This window comes from Colias croceus, chromosome 23 (genome assembly GCF_905220415.1).
Source record: "Colias croceus chromosome 23, ilColCroc2.1".
Classification (NCBI taxonomy): Eukaryota; Metazoa; Arthropoda; class Insecta; order Lepidoptera; family Pieridae; genus Colias; species Colias croceus.
This window is the reverse complement of record NC_059559.1, coordinates 4,451,958-4,470,542: the sequence shown is the minus strand read 5'-3', so window position 1 is coordinate 4,470,542 and position 18,585 is coordinate 4,451,958. Positions and strand designations below refer to the sequence as shown.

At 34.1% G+C, this 18,585-nt stretch overlaps 2 protein-coding genes across 3 annotated transcripts; both read left to right on the top strand.

Annotated features, from left to right (window-relative positions):
- Nucleotides 1-6,712: 6,712 nt before the first annotated feature.
- Nucleotides 6,713-9,525, top strand: LOC123702458. Of its 2 annotated transcripts, XM_045650207.1 has the most exons (5): nt 6,713-7,562; nt 7,927-8,059; nt 8,198-8,383; nt 8,732-8,795; nt 9,117-9,525. In XM_045650207.1, exons 1-5 carry the CDS (start codon nt 7,513-7,515, stop codon nt 9,404-9,406), a joined length of 723 nt encoding a protein of 240 aa, XP_045506163.1. In that variant the 5' UTR covers nt 6,713-7,512; the 3' UTR covers nt 9,407-9,525. The 2 variants fall into 2 exon arrangements, with proteins under 2 accessions (XP_045506163.1, XP_045506164.1); XM_045650208.1 differs by lacking the exon at nt 8,198-8,383.
- A 1,463-nt stretch (nt 9,526-10,988) lies between these two features.
- Nucleotides 10,989-17,937, top strand: LOC123702483. The gene is made up of 2 exons (XM_045650260.1): nt 10,989-11,138; nt 15,560-17,937. Exon 2 carries the CDS (start codon nt 16,241-16,243, stop codon nt 17,555-17,557), a length of 1,317 nt encoding a protein of 438 aa, XP_045506216.1. The 5' UTR covers nt 10,989-11,138; nt 15,560-16,240; the 3' UTR covers nt 17,558-17,937.
- Nucleotides 17,938-18,585: the final 648 nt, after the last annotated feature.

The following is an 18,585-nucleotide window of genomic DNA, read 5'->3' as shown; positions in this document are numbered from 1 at the left end:
CTTAGTCTTTTGTCAACTGATCCCTTCGCGCAGAGTAATATTTTCTTTCCGCTTTCAGTCACAATTTGAAATTCAACTTTCAGTTTTTATTCCATGAATCAATGATCAGTGACAATGTTAAATAGCTTTCTCCGGAAATAATTTTTGTCGTAGCTAGATTGAAAGGTTCCAGAAGCTGAATTGTTTCTTGAAAATAATAAAATAATATTTTAATTAATAAAAGTGTAAATTGAATACACACATAACTTTTGTTTTGTATTGTTGTACAGATAAATATCCGTCTAATTATAATCTTGCAAAATATTCATTAATTAATAATGTTCGTTCAATGTTGCCGGCTATACTTCTAGACAAAGTAATGGAGTTTGTTGGTATTGGTATATCAGGTATATGTATATCAGGTATATCTTCATCTGTAGGTGGTTCTGAATCCTTTTGTAAAATTGCAATATTACATCAATCAGTATCGACATACGAAATCGATGAAATTCTCGATGAAAATGCCAATCACTTTTACTGAATGGTTTTTTTAATGAAGATATTTTATTATTAAAGTCGACTCTACATTCAATTCTGTAAACTCGTCTTGACCTTCGATATTAGGATACACTAGATTTAAGTTTCTTGGTGACTTCGTGAAGTGGAAGCATTTTAGATCGTAATTTTTTATATTTTCTATTATAGAATACACAAACTTTTGTATTATTTTTAATACTGCCATCACTCTCAGTTACATTATGTACTATTGGAGTTGAATGATTATTTTTTGAGTATCTGTCTCAAAAGTTTCAACACTTTCTTGAGATATTGATGAGTTCGACCGATTCAGAAATTGGAATAGATTGCAATATTGATGAAGATTCTACAGGTAGAGTCTGAGAATGAAGTTTTTCTTGAGAAGTTGTAGGTTGTGGTTCTATTGAATCGGAAATAAAAGTTGTTTGAGAGATTGTTGACGATTCTGTAGTAGAAGATTGTAAATTAGATGGTTCGATAGTCAACTCAGGTATCAACGGAATAGTTGGAGAGCGATTGTGTGTAGGTACACTGGCTGATGTTGCTTTTTCATTTTTTTCTTTAGAACTTCCAGGTTCAAAAATTTCATAACCCCTATGAATGCTTTATAGTATTCCCGGTGATAACCACAGTCTGTATGTTCACCGGGCAAAATGATATCTTTATATTTTAGGTAATGTTTTGTTCTGACATTCAAAATATTTTTTTTTATTTGTTTAAACTTTCTGGTTTTATAAAATATTGTGCGCCTGGCTGAAGCGGGCTCTTGCTCTATAACATAACTTTAATCCATCGACTAATGGTTTGTGACGTCTTATGGGGACGTTTGTAAATGAAAAAATAAGTTTGAAGAGTCATTTCTAATATTTTTAGTAATTTCTAAGTAATCTTCTAAACATTTTGTACGACAAATACTAGGTTTGTCAGTGAAATAGGGTATAACTAAGGTTGGCTGCTCACGATTGATTGCAGATAGTACGAGATCCGGCTGCAGGATTAGTGCGTTCATCGGTTTTTTGCTGAAAACCGAATTTTTATGTATATTTATAATTAGGAGAATATATATCGACTAGGTTGCCAGTCAAAATTTGGCCGCAAGCATGTTTAATTAAAATTTTTCTAATCGATTTTTGGGAAAAAAATTCGTTCACTTGTTTTTTGAATAAAATGTAGTCTACATCACGGCAAATGATATAAAGATTCAAAAAAATCACGGTTGCCGCTTTTCACCTGGCCGCAACATCTTGGCAGCCTGGTGCAAACAGGTATGATTTCGATTCATTTTTACGTTCATAACGTACATTTATGAATCATATATCAAATTAAAGCTAATTTTTTTCTATTTATTATCATATATGGTTGCCTAATTAAATCCGGCCGCAAATAAGGGTTGCCGGCTGTTAAAAATTATAAATATTTACGCCTATTAGTACACCGACGCATTCGCGTGCGGCAGCGAAACAACGAGAAAAAGAGAGGATCGGCTGTTAATTATATTAAATAAAAAATAAAAAGGACGATATATTTTCTTTCACTCAACCTTAAATATTCAACATCTTTAACAGCCGGCAACCCTTATTTGCGGCCGGATTTAATTAGGCAACCATATATGATAATAAATAGAAAAAAATTAGCTTTAATTTGATATATGATTCATAAATGTACGTTTTGAACGTAAAAATGAATCGAAATCATACCTGTTTGCACCAGGCTGCCAAGATGTTGCGGCCAGGTGAAAAGCGGCAACCGTGATTTTTTAGAATCTTTATATCATTTGCCGTGATGTAGACTACATTTTATTAAAAAAACAAGTGAACGAATTTTTTTCCCAAAAATCGATTAGAAAAATTTTAATTAAACATGCTTGCGGCCAAATTTTGACTGGCAACCTAGTCGATATATATTCTCCTAATTATAAATATACATAAAAAGAATGCGTCGGTGTACTAATAGGCGTAAATATTTATAATTTTTAACAGCCGGCAACCCTTATTTGCGGCCGGATTTAATTAGGCAACCATATATGATAATAAATAGAAAAAAATTAGCTTTAATTTGATATATGATTCATAAATGTACGTTATGAACGTAAAAATGAATCGAAATCATACCTGTTTGCACCAGGCTGCCAAGATGTTGCGGCCAGGTGAGAAGCGGCAACCGTGATTTTTTTGAATCTTTATATCATTTGCCGTGATGTAGACTACATTTTATTCAAAAAAACAAGTGAACGAATTTTTTTCCCAAAAATCGATTAGAAAATTTTTAATTAAACATGCTTGCGGCCAAATTTTGACTGGCAACCTAGTCGATATATATTCTCCTAATTATAAATATACATAAAAATTCGGTTTTCAGCAAAAAACCGATGAACGCACTAATCCTGCAGCCGGATCTTAGACTAAGAGGTTTTAATTAAATTTGTTATGGTTATAATTCTGTGGTTATAATAATTGAAGCAATGGGTGCAACAAGGGCGTATGTAAATAGAGTTTCGAGAAAAATTATAATTAATATGTACTTATAATTTGACTTACATTTACTTTCTAATTTCTTAGTCTCATGATTTAGCAAAAAAATTGAGGTATTATGACTATTTTAAAACAATCAGAAATATCATAAAATCAAGTTTTTTTTTTACTTGTGTTATCCGCCCAAAGGCGCTTGCAACAAGTTGCACCCAACTGGTTAAACAGAAAGGACGTTAATTTTGCTATTGATTTTTAAAGAAAATAAAATAAGAAATGTAACTTAATGTGTATTTATTACAATCACCGTTCAAATATTCAACTTAAGGACGCTATAACGTATTTTTACAAAAACACGCTGTTTTTCGGTACCATTTTAACTTAAAGCAATTACACGTGAGAACATAGTAATATCTTAATTTAAAGATAATATATTCAGCTCTACGTTCATCTTATAAAAATTGTACGACGTCATACAAAATTGTCGCTGAAATACGTTTTTTCCATCACAATAAACGCATAAAATGCAAAAAAATGGGGTCTAAACCGGTACCATTTTAGGAAAATTAAGAGCCTAATCTATCTTCTTAACTATATCTTATTGAGGGATATATAGTCCTTTATATATGGTGTAATTTTTATGAATCTAAATCAAAATTTTATTTCAATAATGAGCTAAATTAAAAATACTTGTCGATTTCTTCATACATTTTGTTCTCGCGGTTCGTCAGACCGCGCTCAGAAGCGCTCTTGGAAGGATGGGTGTATCGCTCCTCGTGCCAAAAATAAAAACGAAATAAAAAAGATTATTGTGCGTGCACTGTCTTTTTCGTGATTTGAAATATTTGATACTTTTTATGAGTAAACTGTATAAGTTTCATATTCCAATTATTTGTAATTTAAAATTATGTTTTTAAAATTACCTTGCCTGAGATCCTCTTTTTTATGGGTTGTTGAATAGATTGGTGGGGTAAAACAATTCAAGATGGCGTCGATGAAAATTTGGCTTTTTTTCGTGATGGGTGTCATTTTCATAGTTTTTGGGGTAGCTATTACCGAATATGAGGTCAAAACTGAAATCCAAGATGGCGCCGACGAAAATTTTACATCTTTTCGTCATGGGTGTCATTTTCATGGTTTTTGGGGTAGCTATTAACGAATATGAGGTCAAAACTATAATCCAAGATGGCGCCGACAAAAATTTTACAACTTTTCGTCATGGGTGTCATTTTCATGGTTTTTGGGGTAGCTATTAACCAATATGAGGTCAAAACTGAAATCCAAGATGGCGCCGACGAAAATTTTACATCTTTTCGTCATGGGTGTCATTTTACTGGTTTTTGGGGTAGCTATTAACGAATATGAGGTCAAAACTATAATCCAAGATGGCGCCGACAAAAATTTTACATCTTTTCGTCATGGGTGTCATTTTCATGGTTTTGGGGTAGCTATTAACCAATATGAGGTCAAAACTGAAATCCAAGATGGCGCCGACGAAAATTTTACATCTTTTCGTCATGGGTGTCATTTTCATGGTTTTTGGGGTAGCTATTATCGAATATGAGGTCAAAACTATAATCCAAGATGGCGCCGACGAAAAATTTGACATCTTTTCATCATGGGTGTCATTTTCATGGTTTTTGGGATAGCTATTAACGAATATGAGGTCAAAACTATAATCCAAGATGGCGCTGACGAAAATTTGACATTTTTCGTGATGGGTGTCATTTTCATGGTTTTTGGGGTAGCTATTAACGAATATGAGGTCAAAACTAAAATCCAAGATGGTCGTCAAATTTCAAGATCGCGTCATGGTAATACTGTCGCGTTATGGAGCAAGGCGGCGATTTTGGTATCTATGAATCTCGCCAAAGAAGTTTCACTCCTGACACGTTTTCTCGGCACACACGTTCTTTTTTATTTTATTCTCTTCGTTTAAATGTTTTAGATAAACTTTATTTTAAATAAAGTTTAGCGAATATATTTAAAGAATATATTTAAAGTTACTAATATCTGTCAGAATATTAACATGATTGCCACAGAGTTGCGTTTTATATTAAATTTCTAAATATGCATTTCAATGTTCTTTAAAATTGTTTTTTTTAAGACTTTCTACAAAACTGTGGTTGTTAACGTTTTTGTTATTTTATTTAAGTTTACTTTAAAGGAGTAAGAAAAATATACCTAATGGGGAATATTCATGTTTTTCTTTTTTGTCTTAAATGAATAGTTTACTATTTTATAACGTAGAAAAAAATATTAATAGGCTTCAAAATGCTCTAGATATTTTTAAAAATGAAATTTAAATCTTTTAAAAAATGTAAGCAGTTCAAACGCCGCCATTGTGCGCGCGCTTTGCGTGACGTCACATGACACGTCCAGTGGGTGTTTACCTTGTGTTTACTATGGAGTATGGAGTGATGATTCATACAATGTCGTGTCAAATGACGTCACATTTCGTTAGACCAGTGGTGGCGCGTTCTGACAGTTTGAATTTCGCTCACTTATTTTGCACTTTTTGAATATTATTTTAAGGGCTTAAATAAAAAGTAAATAAAAAAAAATCCTTTTCATTATAATATTACGATAATAAGTATTCGAGAAAAAAATATTTTAGGCCATTTAAAATTTTATGCATATTCCCTGTATATCGACGGTTACATTGGGGATTTGGTAATAGCTGTCTCAAAAACCTTGAAAATGACACCCATGCCGAAAAGATGTAAAGTTTCGTCGACACCATCTTGGATTTTAGTTTTGACCTCATATTCGTTAATAGATACCCCAAAAACCATGAAAATGACACCCATGACGAAAATATGTAAAATTTTCGTCGGCGCCATCTTGGATTTTAGTTTTGACCTCATATTCGTTAATAGCTACCCCAATAACCATGAAAATGACACCCGTGACGAAATGATGTAAAATTTTCGTCGGCGCCATCTTCGATTTTAGTTTTGACCTCATATTGGTTAATAGCTACCCCAAAAACCATGAAAATGACACCCATGTCGAAAAGATGTAAAATTTTCGTCGGCGCCATCTTGGATTTTAGTTTTGACCTCATATTCGTTAATAGCTACCCCAATAACCATGAAAATGACACCCATGAAGAAAATATATAAAATTTTTGTCGGCGCCATCTTGGATTTTAGTTTTGACCTCATATTGGTTAATAGCTACCCCAAAAACCACCCACATTTGCAAATGTGTTTGCTACTTAGGAAAAGTTCATATTTAAAGATATAGGTAATGTGAATGTGTGGTAACGAATTTAATTTATTTCATTCCGACTGTTTCTCGGAATAACATACATTTACTAAGAATTGCTTACAATGCCGGGTTTAATATATTGCCGGTAACATATAATATTATGTATGATAATAATTCTTAAAAAAGTATTTTATACATTTCTTAAAAAGCTTCGACATTGTATACAATAATACAATTCATATTCAAATTGTTGTAAAATAGTCACACTTTTTTAAGTTGGTTGAATACACTAAAATACTTATAAGGATCGTACCTACTAATAATAGTAACAAAATGAATTTTTAAAGTTCCCAGTAATCTTCTGGAATCAATTTCAATAAAAATAATATCAAGTATGAAGATGGTCTATAAAATGGAATGCGCTATGTTTACGTGAGCGCGATGTTCCCGCGAACCACGTGGCGACGTTAGATACCTAAATTTGAGTAACGCAGATTTGTGACAGCGTCCTTAACCCTAGATTCATAACCTTATGTAAGAGTAGCATTCATCCCATGGTCGACTTTTAAGTGGCTGGTTTTGAGGTACTTGTAAATAAAATAAATAAATTAAGTATGACTGTCTTTAATATGTTTAACTAGGAAGGTAACAAAAAAAAATTTTCACATTCCACACACATGAGGCCACGATGACCCATACACATTTACTTTTTGCATTGCTTGCATTGAAACCTTGTCATACGCCGTTTTTTATTATAATCACAATAGCCACAAACGTTTTTTTTTTTAGTACCACTTGGACCAGTACCTCTACCATGAGTTGCCATAGTTAAATCGTCTGACCTAACTACAATAGTAGACGTGAAAACGTAACCCTGAATAATTAACGTTAAAACGGTACCATGAGTATAGTCGTGCTTATCTACAATGTTTATCGTTTGTACGATAGTAACTGTAGTGAAGTAGCGTTCCGTTACTAAACAGGGTATCTCTTTCTTTTTGCTTACTGAAGACAAGGACAAAAAATCATAAACCCAAAAACCATGCATCCAAACCAGTAAAAGGAATTAAAAAAGTATTCTGTTAATTTTATCTTATTACACGGCAAAATTAAAGAGTTCTCTCGATATAATGAACTTGTATTGAGTTGGGTGAAATTTTAATTTTATCAGAGTTTTGTTTTGGTTCTGTTTGTCATTTGTCAGTGAAGTGAGTGAAGTGCCAAAGAGCATGTGAAGTGTTTTGTTTAAAGTTTTGATAAAAGTTCGTTGACGGTAATTTAAAATATTTTATTAATTTTTGTGTTAATTTTTAAAATGAGAACAAGTACAACACAGTTCGAATTAATGGTGTCGTATATGGAGAGGTAAGTGTAATTTGGTAAAACTAAATTCGTAATGTTTGATTGTGTATGCACAATGTAATAGTGCTATACAAGCATCGTCTTACATTACGTTTCTTACATTAAAAATTACTTATTTACACGTAGGATAACAAAACTGCTTACATACATTTTATGTGCAGTGCCGAATTCGGTTCACAACTGTAACACTTCAATTACCTAAGAAATTAGTCTAAGAGTTTTTGTTTTTAATTTTTGTATATGCTATGCAGAATATTATGGAATGATAGTGCACTCTAAGGGAAACACTTGAGTCAAGTGGTTGACTGACTGGATCAAATGTCACCTTATTGAAACAAAGAAGTTATTTATAGAATTTGCATTTCAGACATGGGGATTTGAGCCGACCATGTAATGGTCCTCAAGGCAGAGTGACCAATAATAATCGCTGGGCTGAGTTGGTCACTCAGCAGAATGCCGATGCCACTGGGGACACAAAGAACGAAGAGAAGTGGCGAAAAGTAAGATTATTGTTGAAAACAAGTATTAAATTCAAACACATTTAATTTTTGCATGCTTTTTTATCCTTAACTCATAAAATTTTCAATTACTTTGCTGTCATTGTTTTCCCATGCCATTTGTTTCCATGTTTTCTTTAGACATGGAGTGATCTGAAGAATAACACCAAAAGAAAGGCAGCAAGAATAAATAAAGCTATGAGTGGCACTGGTGGTGGGCCTGCTTTGAAAATTAAACTCTCTGGCATTGAAGAAAGGGTGTTGGCAATAATAAATCCTCAAGCAGCTTCCGGCATGACAGAAGTGTTAGAGGTTTTTGTGACAGAGGTTATTATTACTATATAAAATCATATTCATTTATACATAAAAATTTACAATACACATCCAAGGAATAGAAATTATTAAAAATCAACATCCTATATAATTTTTACGTATGTACAAAAAGGGTAAATAACGGGACTCTGCTACTTGTACTTAGTATTTTAGTACTCTGAGCTCTTACTGAGGCTCCACTGTTGAAATTTTCACGGATAATGTTGCTGTTACAACGACAAATACTAAAAAATAAAATAAATATCAAGGCTCCCATGCCACAAATGTAATTTAGTAACAAGTCCGACTCGCACTTGATTGGTTTTAATTACAATTAAATAAATGCTATGAATAAAATTACAGAATGACGGAGAAGACCCTGGCTCCTCGCCATTAATTCAAGTAAACGAAAGGGAAAATGAAGACTGTAAGTTATATTTTTTTATGAAGTGCTACCAAAAGATATCTCGATCGAATTTATTCTATTCTTTCAGATTTTGTTTCTAAGGGGCGCACCTCGCGCCATCTATTGAGATGATCGCCCTGACGGGTCACGAGTGGCCGAGTAGGTCAGGCATCCGCACGGAATGGCGCGAAAGGATGCGGGTTCGAGTCCCGCCTCGTGATCGAATTTTTTCTATTCTTTATAAATTCATAAGGAAAATTGTTTAGTTTGTTGATCTAAACTACCTCTTAAAGTAGTATTCACTATTTTTGTTACATCCATATATTTTTTTTCTATTTAAAGGGAACGTGCCAGGGTCTAGCAGCCAGCCCCCTATTTTCGAGCCAGCAAACCAGCCACCATCACCACCTGCTACCCCACCAACGCCAATCCAAGGCACTCCCAGAAGTCCCAGAACACCCCGCAGACGAAGACACCCACGACTACCAGTGGGTGCTTCACCTAAAAGACGAACTCCCGCCATTTCACAATCAGCGTTAGCAAGAGAAGCATTTGCTAACTCTGATCGTGAATGGCGGGAGTTTAATAAAGAGAAATTTTTAAAAACTACGAAATCGATAAAGAACGCCTAAGACTAAGGGAAATTGAACTACAACAGCAAGCAAGATGGCAAGAACTGTTTGTTCAATTTCTCTTAGTCTTAAGAGAAATATGTAAAAAAGATTAAAAAAATAAATGATTTTTCAGTTTCCATTGCCTTTTATTTCCACACTAAAAATTAAAATTGTATTAGTACTAATTACATAATCTTTTATAAATGTATATTTATAAAGCATTTGAATGCCATAAAACCAAAAATATCAATATCAACAAAAAAGGTCGTGTTCCATCGTTACAATATTGTATTCACTGAAAAGTGTTTCATATTGGTTGAGATGGTTGTTAATCATCTCAATAGATGGCGCGCGGTGATAGACACATAAAACTGAAAGAATAGAATAAATTCGATCGCTCTGGCGGGTCACGAGTGGCTGAGTTGGTCAGGCATCCGCTCCGGAATGGCGCGAAAGGATGCGGGTTCGAGCCCCGCCTCGTGATCGAATTTTTTCTATTCTTTATAAATTTATATTTATAAAGCAGTAATAAGTTATTCATATTATTTTATACGAATACCTTTTGTAGTGTGTATAAGCATATCGTAATTAATCATGTACACGTGTAACCCAATTATATCGATATATAATCAATAATTAACACAAATAAAGATGCAGTCTTAATCATGATCTCGTTGTTTTAATTCGTCTCCTAATACACGCCGTACATGGCGACCCTGCCAATAGTCGACCACCCGCGCGACTCGGTTATTTGATACCACGTTAGCGTTACCTTATATTATAGACTGGAACTTTTATTGGACTTGTGCATCATAGTGAAAGAAATAATCAAAGTTATCACAGAGCAAGTAATATAGGTAAGAGACGGCACTCAGTACTTCGATTTCGAGCTCACGCACACATATGCAAGTATTCGCTATGGGAAATCTTATATACCAACATAAGCTCACTCACGTCAAAAATGACACACATTGCTGCCAACCTAACATTTCAAACTTGACGTATAGTGATGTCCTTATATGAGTAGTACTATCGATATCGACAAAATTATCGATGCTTTCTGTCAGTAACATCACTACTATTTATCCTCATTCAGGGGTATTGTTTTTTTTCTTTGTATATATCTCCTGTCCAACAGATTTTACGGCGAAAACATGTACCTATTAGAGGAATTTTCTCAAAAATTATGACACAATATTTTTATAATTTCTAAAAAATCAATACTTTTAATGTATTAATAGTTCAAAGTCTGATTCATTACGTGTGTAAGTAAAGGTATTCCTTTTTAAAAACGCATTCTGAATTAGACTTCGAGGCATATGCGATCCAACAAACAATAGGAACGTAATTTTTTACTTACTATATGGTTCATTAATTTTGTCAGGGTTTACATGAACATTTTTAATTACTTAATTACTATAATATCAACAGTTATGACGGTTAGGCTTTAAAGTCGATAGTATTGTTAGTAGGATCGCAAAGTACCTACATGAAAAAAATCACATAAATTTTAGGCATTTTATCTGTAGGGGAGAGTTGGATAATACCGCGCGGTTGATAATTCCGCGCGTATGCGTAATTCCAAAACTATCCACTAGATCTGCGAATCAGTGGGTACACATCGAAGCCGGACATGCCTACACCCCTCCCCGCGCACCGCCATTACGGTTCACGCAACGACGGAGATAGTACGCGCCGTAGTTGTTTTTTTCGTTACTGCTTGTAATTTTTCGTGTACCTTCGGAAAGAAGTAAGTAATACTGTATTTGAGGGGTATAGAATCAAAGGCAGCTATATCCACAACAAGTCATTTTTTAAACTGTGAATGCCATCTTATTCTTCATACTATTCCACATAAGTTCACAAAATTGTTTGGTACCTAAAACAGCTAAATCCCAGCCAAATTCCCGTTTAAAGAATCGGTTTAGAATCAAAGTCAGCTAAATCCACAGGGTTTGGAAACGAACACAGCTAGAATTGAGCTCGGCCAATCACAGGCATCCATTTTCGTAATGACAAGATGGCGGATTTCATACTGAACCGTGTTTGCGTGGGTGTGATTTTTATCGAAATTAAATAGGATTTTGCATAGTTTTCTTACTAAAAACGTGTTATACGACTAGTTAAATGTGTAATGGAAGTGCCTGTAATAGAAGCATTGCCAGGGAAAGGAAGAAAGCGCAAAAGACAGCCGGAGAAATGGAAGGCGAACAAAGCGAAAATTGACAGGTAAGCCTAGTCTAGTGATGTACTTAATCCGATGGAGTTCGATAGAATTTTTAACAAAAGATACAATTTTTTAAAGAATAGATGGAAGAGGTATATATTCTAGGTTTAACATTACCTATAAGTTTAATGTTGTTCAGTTCGATTTCTATCAATAGATGGGTCCATTCCATTAACCTTTTGACCGCCAGAGCAAAAACGCATCGCCGTGCCCTCCACGCCAAGCCACAAATTCAATGAGATAACCTTGAAAATAGTAGGGAGTCCAAAATGTTATCGATAAACATAATAATTCACGTCTGAATATTTGAATAAACAGCTTATAACACAAAAATAATATTTATTTAACCTCATCTCCTACTGTAAAAACTTAAGACCACATTTATAGCAACTATCAACAAAAAAAATCAACCTTTTGAGATACAAAAATACATATAAAATTGCAGCAAGTTACAGCACTATTCTCTATCAGTTACGCCCCATTGGCATGTATACATGCCAATGGCGCGGGCAACCATCCTTTTTTTTATAATCTCTCGCTTCTGATTAGGGATGTGTAGCTGTATATTATTATAACTTATCGAGTTTATTTATTAAGTTTATATGAACTATAGGTATTACTGTGGAGTGTTTATTTGTAAATATCAAAACAACTATTACCTTTAAATAAAGGGAATTGCATTAAAACTACATATTTATTTTCCAATCATTTAGTTTAATACTTGAGTTATTACAAATACTAATTATATGTAGGTACCTATTTAGGTCGATTACCATATTTTGATATGACATAGCGACAATTTGTATCATAAGAATATTCTAATAAAGGCACTGATTAGACTTATTAGGTAATAAATTTTGAAAACTGCTAAATAGGTAAGTACCTACAGATTTTTAGAGATATTTATACATTTTGGACCTAAGCGAATTTTTATCATTACATGGACAATAAATATTATGCTAGAACGCATACATTGTGTTTGTGACGATAAAATAAAAAATAAATGAAGTTACTTGAATATTACACTACATCACTAGTAGGCACGTATACATGTCATTGGCGCGAGAGAACGTGCTTTTTTAGCCATTAATTAAGTTATTTTTTGTCATCAAATATTTGAATAACTACTTGGCAATTTTGTTTACTGTGTACAATTATGTAATAACTGGGGATTCAGTTCATAAACTGTATAAATAAAACACGTAAAAGTAAAGGTTTAATATGTTTATTTTGTATTTATCTATGATCTGTTTCTTGGCATGTATAGGTGTCGTTGGCGCACAGGGCACGATTGCGCATGACATCTATAGATGTCATTGGCGTTCAAAAGGTTAAGGGTCCCGGGGATTATAGTGTATTGGAATTTAGGCGATAAGCTGACAACCTATAATTAAAGTACGTTCAGCCTGAAGCGATCGCTCTTTGTACCTGCTGCCTAGGCGCGTGCCGGCGCTTGTCAAAGGAAGCCGTCGCCGCGACACGTTCTGAACGAATATACTTTAAGCAATAAACTTCCACCTTCCTACCTTCAAAACTTTGTCAGACGTCGTATAAACTATCTATGAGATCGGTGACGCTCTGCCCACACCGTAAGAGATATAGGCGTCGCTATTTGTTTTGCAAGTATTTCATCTTAATGAAAATTGAATAGGCTAAAACAGTAATGGTTACGTTTGTTTTGTTTCACAGGTACTCGTCGCCATCTTTGCCTGAAAACATAACCTGCAATCATAACACAAAATCATTTGCGTGTAAACAATTGAAAATACTAGATCTAGTGCATTTTCACAGATCGTTTTACTCAAAACCCAACAAACAACATCAAGATGCGTTAATATTGAAGTGCTGTTCGGTAAAAAAAACAGCCAGAAAACGGCCTGTAAAAAACGTAAGAAAAAGCAGAGCTTTTTCGATAAAATATGCAATTTACGCAAAATCACTTAAGAAAGCCATTCCAGTTTGCCAGAAAGTATTTCTAAATACACTTGGGATAACGAAGTATCGTGTTCAGTTCGTCATGCAAAACTTCTTTGAATCTGGTCGGGTTCCTACAGAGAAAAGAGGCGGTGACCGTAAGACACAAAAGTTTGCAGCACAAAGACAATCAGTTCATAGTTTTTTAAAGTCTTTGAATTGCGTTGAAGCACATTATTGCAGAGGATCATCGCAGCAACGTAAATACCTACCTAGTGAGCTCAATATTAAAAAAATATATAAACTTTTTAAACAAGCACATCCAAACAGCCCAGTCAAATCATCTTACTTTAGATCTATCTTTAATCAGGATTTTAATCTTGGTTTTGGGAGTCCAAGGACGGATGTGTGCTCGAAATGCCTTGAACTTCAAGAAAAATTGAAAAACGAAAATGATACATCAAAGAAAAACCTACTGATGATAGAGAAAAGGATACACAAATTAAGAGCACAAGCATTTTTTAAACTACTAAGGGAAAAAGAAGGGCAAATGATTACATTCTCATTCGATTGCCAAAAGAATTTAGTACTTCCGAAAGTGCCCGACCAGAGCTGTTATTACAGCAGGCAGCTGTATTTGTATAATTTTACAATAGTCCAAGGATCATCGAAAGATCCTTTAAATAAAAACACTACATATGCATACATCTGGACAGAAAATGAATATGCTAAAGGTTCAAACCAAATTGCTTCTGCTGTATATGATAGGCTCAACAAAACTGACCTAACTGATGTAACCAACGTCCGTTTAGTGGCAGATGGATGTGCTGGCCAAAATAAAAATTATATAATGATTTCCATGTGCATGCGATGGCTTTTAGAAAACCGTCATGTAAAAAAAATGGAACTAGTGTTTCCCATCACAGGCCATTCTTTCATGCCTCCTGATAGAGTTTTCGGGAATATTGAAAAACAAATCCGAAAACTTGAGGTAATCACATCGCCAGAAGAGTACATCGCTGTAATCAGTGAACACTCTACAGTCACGCAACTACGTGATATACCCGTGCTTGACTGGAAAAGTTCAATAAATAGTATTGTTAAAACACCGGCTCAAATTCACTTCAAGATTTCTCAGTGCAAAAGATTTATTCTTCGAAGATCCAAAAAACAAGGAAGTGTGTTGGTACGTGGTGAATTATATTACAATTCTGACACGGGAAACCCCAAAAGTTTGTGTAAACCAGGCAAAAAAGCTGAGGATATACGACCAACAATAATTCCTAGCGGCATACAAGTGAATCCATTAAAGTTGCGAGATGTCAGAAACTTGCTTCAAAAACACTACGGTGACTCTTGGAAAAACCTGGCACATTTAAGATATTTTCACGCCGTATTGAATCATTTAGACGAAGATGAGCTGCGGCTATTAGAAGAAAGGGGAGTTGAAGAGAACGATACTGTAGAAGATCTATGTGAAGTTCAAGAAGAAGGAGAGAATTTAAGTATATAAAATTTAATTCATAATAAAAATGATTTTATAAAAATGTTCTTTTATTTACTCAACTAGCTGACCCGGCAGACGTCGTCTTGTCCAGTAATCAATCCAACACCTACGCTACACCTACCCTATACCTGCCCTATACCTGCCCTACACCTACCTTACCCCCTATGTATTATTCTGGGTCTTCAGCTACCTACATACCAAATTTCATCGTAATCTGTTCAGTAGTTTTCGCGTGAAAGAGTAACAAACATCCATCCATCCACAAACTTTTGCCTTTATAATATTAGTAGGATTATAATTCGGTATCAATTTTTAATTTTATTATCAGTCGAGGGCGCGAAATTGTAAACTATGAAAATTATGTTTTATTTACATTAACTTGTTTTTACCTCAACAAAAGAGTTATGTATGACATGTCTGTATGTAAATCTGTTTGTGGTATTTTATATCCTAACCGATAAAACCGATTTTGATTGAATTTGAGTAATTTAAGATAAATAGTTGTGTGTGATATCTGTTTTAGATGGACCAATCTGTGCCAAAGAAAAAGAAGAAGTCATGGGATCCCCAAAATTTGAAAGCTGCACTTGAGGCTATACGAAATGGAAGTAAAATAAAGACAGCTGCTAGGAATTTCAGTATCCCTGAATCAACAATTAGGGATCGGCTTAAGTTGGGAGAAAATTATAACCCCCCTATGGGAAGAAAGGCCACATTTACCAAAGAAGAAGAGAAAGAAATGGTTTTATTTATAACTGAAATGGCTAAGAAGTTTTATGGGATAACTCAGCAACAATTGCGTAAATTGGCATACGACTTTGCCGTTGCAAAAAATATTAAAAATATTTTTTCGTCAGAGAAAAAGATCGCTGGAAAATGTTGGGTGTATGCCTTTTTGAAAAGAAATCCTGGAATTTCTTTAAGGCTTCCCGAGCCAACAAGCCTAAACAGGGTTTTGGGATTTAATAAATCCGAAATAGCCATTTTTTTCACTAACCTGGAGACACTCATGTCAAAGCATAATTTTCCAGCCAATCGAATCTTTAATGTTGATGAGACAGGCATCAGCAACGTACAAAAACCAGGTAAAATTTATGCTCCAACAGGACTTAAGCAAGTCGGAAAGGCTACAAGTGCAGAACGTGGCCAGAACGTCACAGTTGTATGCGCACTTAGCGCAACAGGAATATAATATGTTCCTCCGATGTTCATTTATCCAAGACAGAGAATTAAATCTTCCTTGAAAATTGGTGGCCCACCGGGAGCACTCTATGAATGTTCTAAATCTGGATGGATAAATGAAGACCTTTTCACGAAATGGTTGCGTCATTTTGCTAAAAATATTGGGGCTCATAAGCAAAATCTAGCGCTCCTTATCCTAGACAATCATTGCAGTCATCAATCGCTCGACGCATATGAATTTTGTCGCGAAAATGGAATCCATCTCCTGTCTCTCCCTCCTCATACATCGCATAAGATGCAACCACTCGATGTAACATTTTATGGCCCATTAAAATCCGCGTATTCTCGCGAGTGTGATTTATTTATGAAAATGCACCCATTTGAAAAAATTACACATGACCATTTGGCTTCAATTTTTAATAAAGCTTATACTCGAGTGGCTACGATGGAGAAGGCCATCAAGGGATTTGAAGTGACGGGAATATATCCGTTAAATCCACATATTTTCGACGACGATGATATTTTAACTGCTGATCCTATCATTGAAGAAGCATCCAGGCAAGTTAGTCAATCAGGTGTCGAAAATGAGTTTATAGAACAAGCAATTTGCCATGGCAAATCCACTCCTAGTCTACCATCATCACCGTCAATTTTAGACCCGTCCAACGAAATTGGATATCATACTCCTCAGAAACAAACCGACCAGAATCCTGTTGACATGTTTACTGAAGAAACAACATCAAGCTTACCATTTAACAGCAATAGAAATGAAAAGATGACTTCTGCTGCTTTAAGTAAAGATATATCTGAGCCGAGCACTTCACGACGTATTTTAGAATATTTGAGTCCTATACCACAAAAGAAAATAAAAATACAGCGACGTGTTAAAAAACTGCACTCCATTATTCTCACTTCAACACCATTAAAAGAGCAGTTAGAGGAAAAAGAAAGAAAACGACAAATGAAGATAGCAAAAGAAAATAATGTTGCAGAGAAGAAAGTTAAAGAAAAGAAACAAATTAAAGGAAAGTCTGTCAAGAGAAAAGTTTTGAACAGTAGCGAAAATACTGAGGATGAAGATAATAATATGAAAAGCAAGAAGCAGGTCAGGAAAGGAAAAAAGAAAGACAAAGGGAAGTCTAAGAAACGTATGTATGTAAGTATGGATGATGTGCCCCTAACTGACATAGAGAATAGGGATATTTGCGCCGTATGTGAAGAGTTTGGTCGTAATGGAGAGCTGTGGTTCCGTTGCTGTAGATGCTCGAATTGGATACACAAGGAATGTAGCGGAAAAGATTCTGCTGATAATTTTTTGTGTGATTTTTGCTGTGATTAATATAACTTGATATCTGATATTTAATTGATATTAGGTATTTTTGAGACTGACTAGTCCATATATAATTTAAAGATTTACAAAAACTTCTTGTTATAAAAAAATATTTACGTTTAAGTTGTCACAAAGAATTTAAGTTTTTGTTAATTTAATTTCTAGAAAAAGATTTGGGTTTTTTGGACTTTTTTACTTCTATTACTCACCTATTTGTGTGGGATTAAAGTGGGCACGATTTTGTCAACCCAGGGCACGATATTATCAGACCAGTTTGACAATATCGCGACTTTATATTTTTTTGGTAAATGGCAATAATTACTTTTTGTTTAAATTTTGTAAGTTTGTGTTATATGGTATGCGTACCTGAATAAATGTCCTACTAATTACGCAATTTTATTTTTTTTAACAACAATCAGTTTCCTAACTATAGGCCCAAGTCCTTAGGGGCTCGGTATTATCCAACTCTCCCCTACATAGTTTCTTACTAAAAAATTTTACCGTATATGGGTTAATTTTACCCTCCTAAAATTTATAATATCTTTTTCGAGCGCCTCAAAGCCACCCAATACCATCAGCATTTTGGAAAAATTATGTTTTATGACAGATAACTAATTCATTATAGGTATCACTGTGTTATTAATTTATAATAGGTTTCGCGATTTGTATAATTATCTAATACAGTCATATTTTAAGTTGACGTTTAAAATGAAATAAAATTGTATTTTATTATGTATATATTTTTAATTCTATTTTCAAGAAGATAGCTAATATGTTTTTATGATTTTAGTGGCAGTTTTTTAGTACCCAGTACTTCAAAGGTGGTCCTTACCATCGAAATAGATTCAGCAGTATTTAAAAAATATATATAAAAAAAATAATAATAAATATTGATGATTATTTTACGTTATTTGTACGTATGTAAAGAACAAGTTTATTATTTTTGTAGGTAATTTTAAATTACACGACAGTGTATTTGTGTGACTTTGACGCGCTTCTACAATAAAAGTATTGTTTAACAATATAAATTAATCACA

Coding starts and splice junctions, on each gene's coding strand:
- LOC123702483 (XM_045650260.1), top strand. CDS start 16,241: ATGTTCATTTATCCAAGACAGAGAATTAAATCTTCCTTGAAAATTGGT.
- LOC123702458 (XM_045650207.1), top strand. CDS start 7,513: ATGAGAACAAGTACAACACAGTTCGAATTAATGGTGTCGTATATGGAG. Junction 7,563..7,926: donor ATGGTGTCGTATATGGAGAG/GTAAGTGTAATT, acceptor TTTGCATTTCAG/ACATGGGGATTTGAGCCGAC. Junction 8,060..8,197: donor ACGAAGAGAAGTGGCGAAAA/GTAAGATTATTG, acceptor TGTTTTCTTTAG/ACATGGAGTGATCTGAAGAA.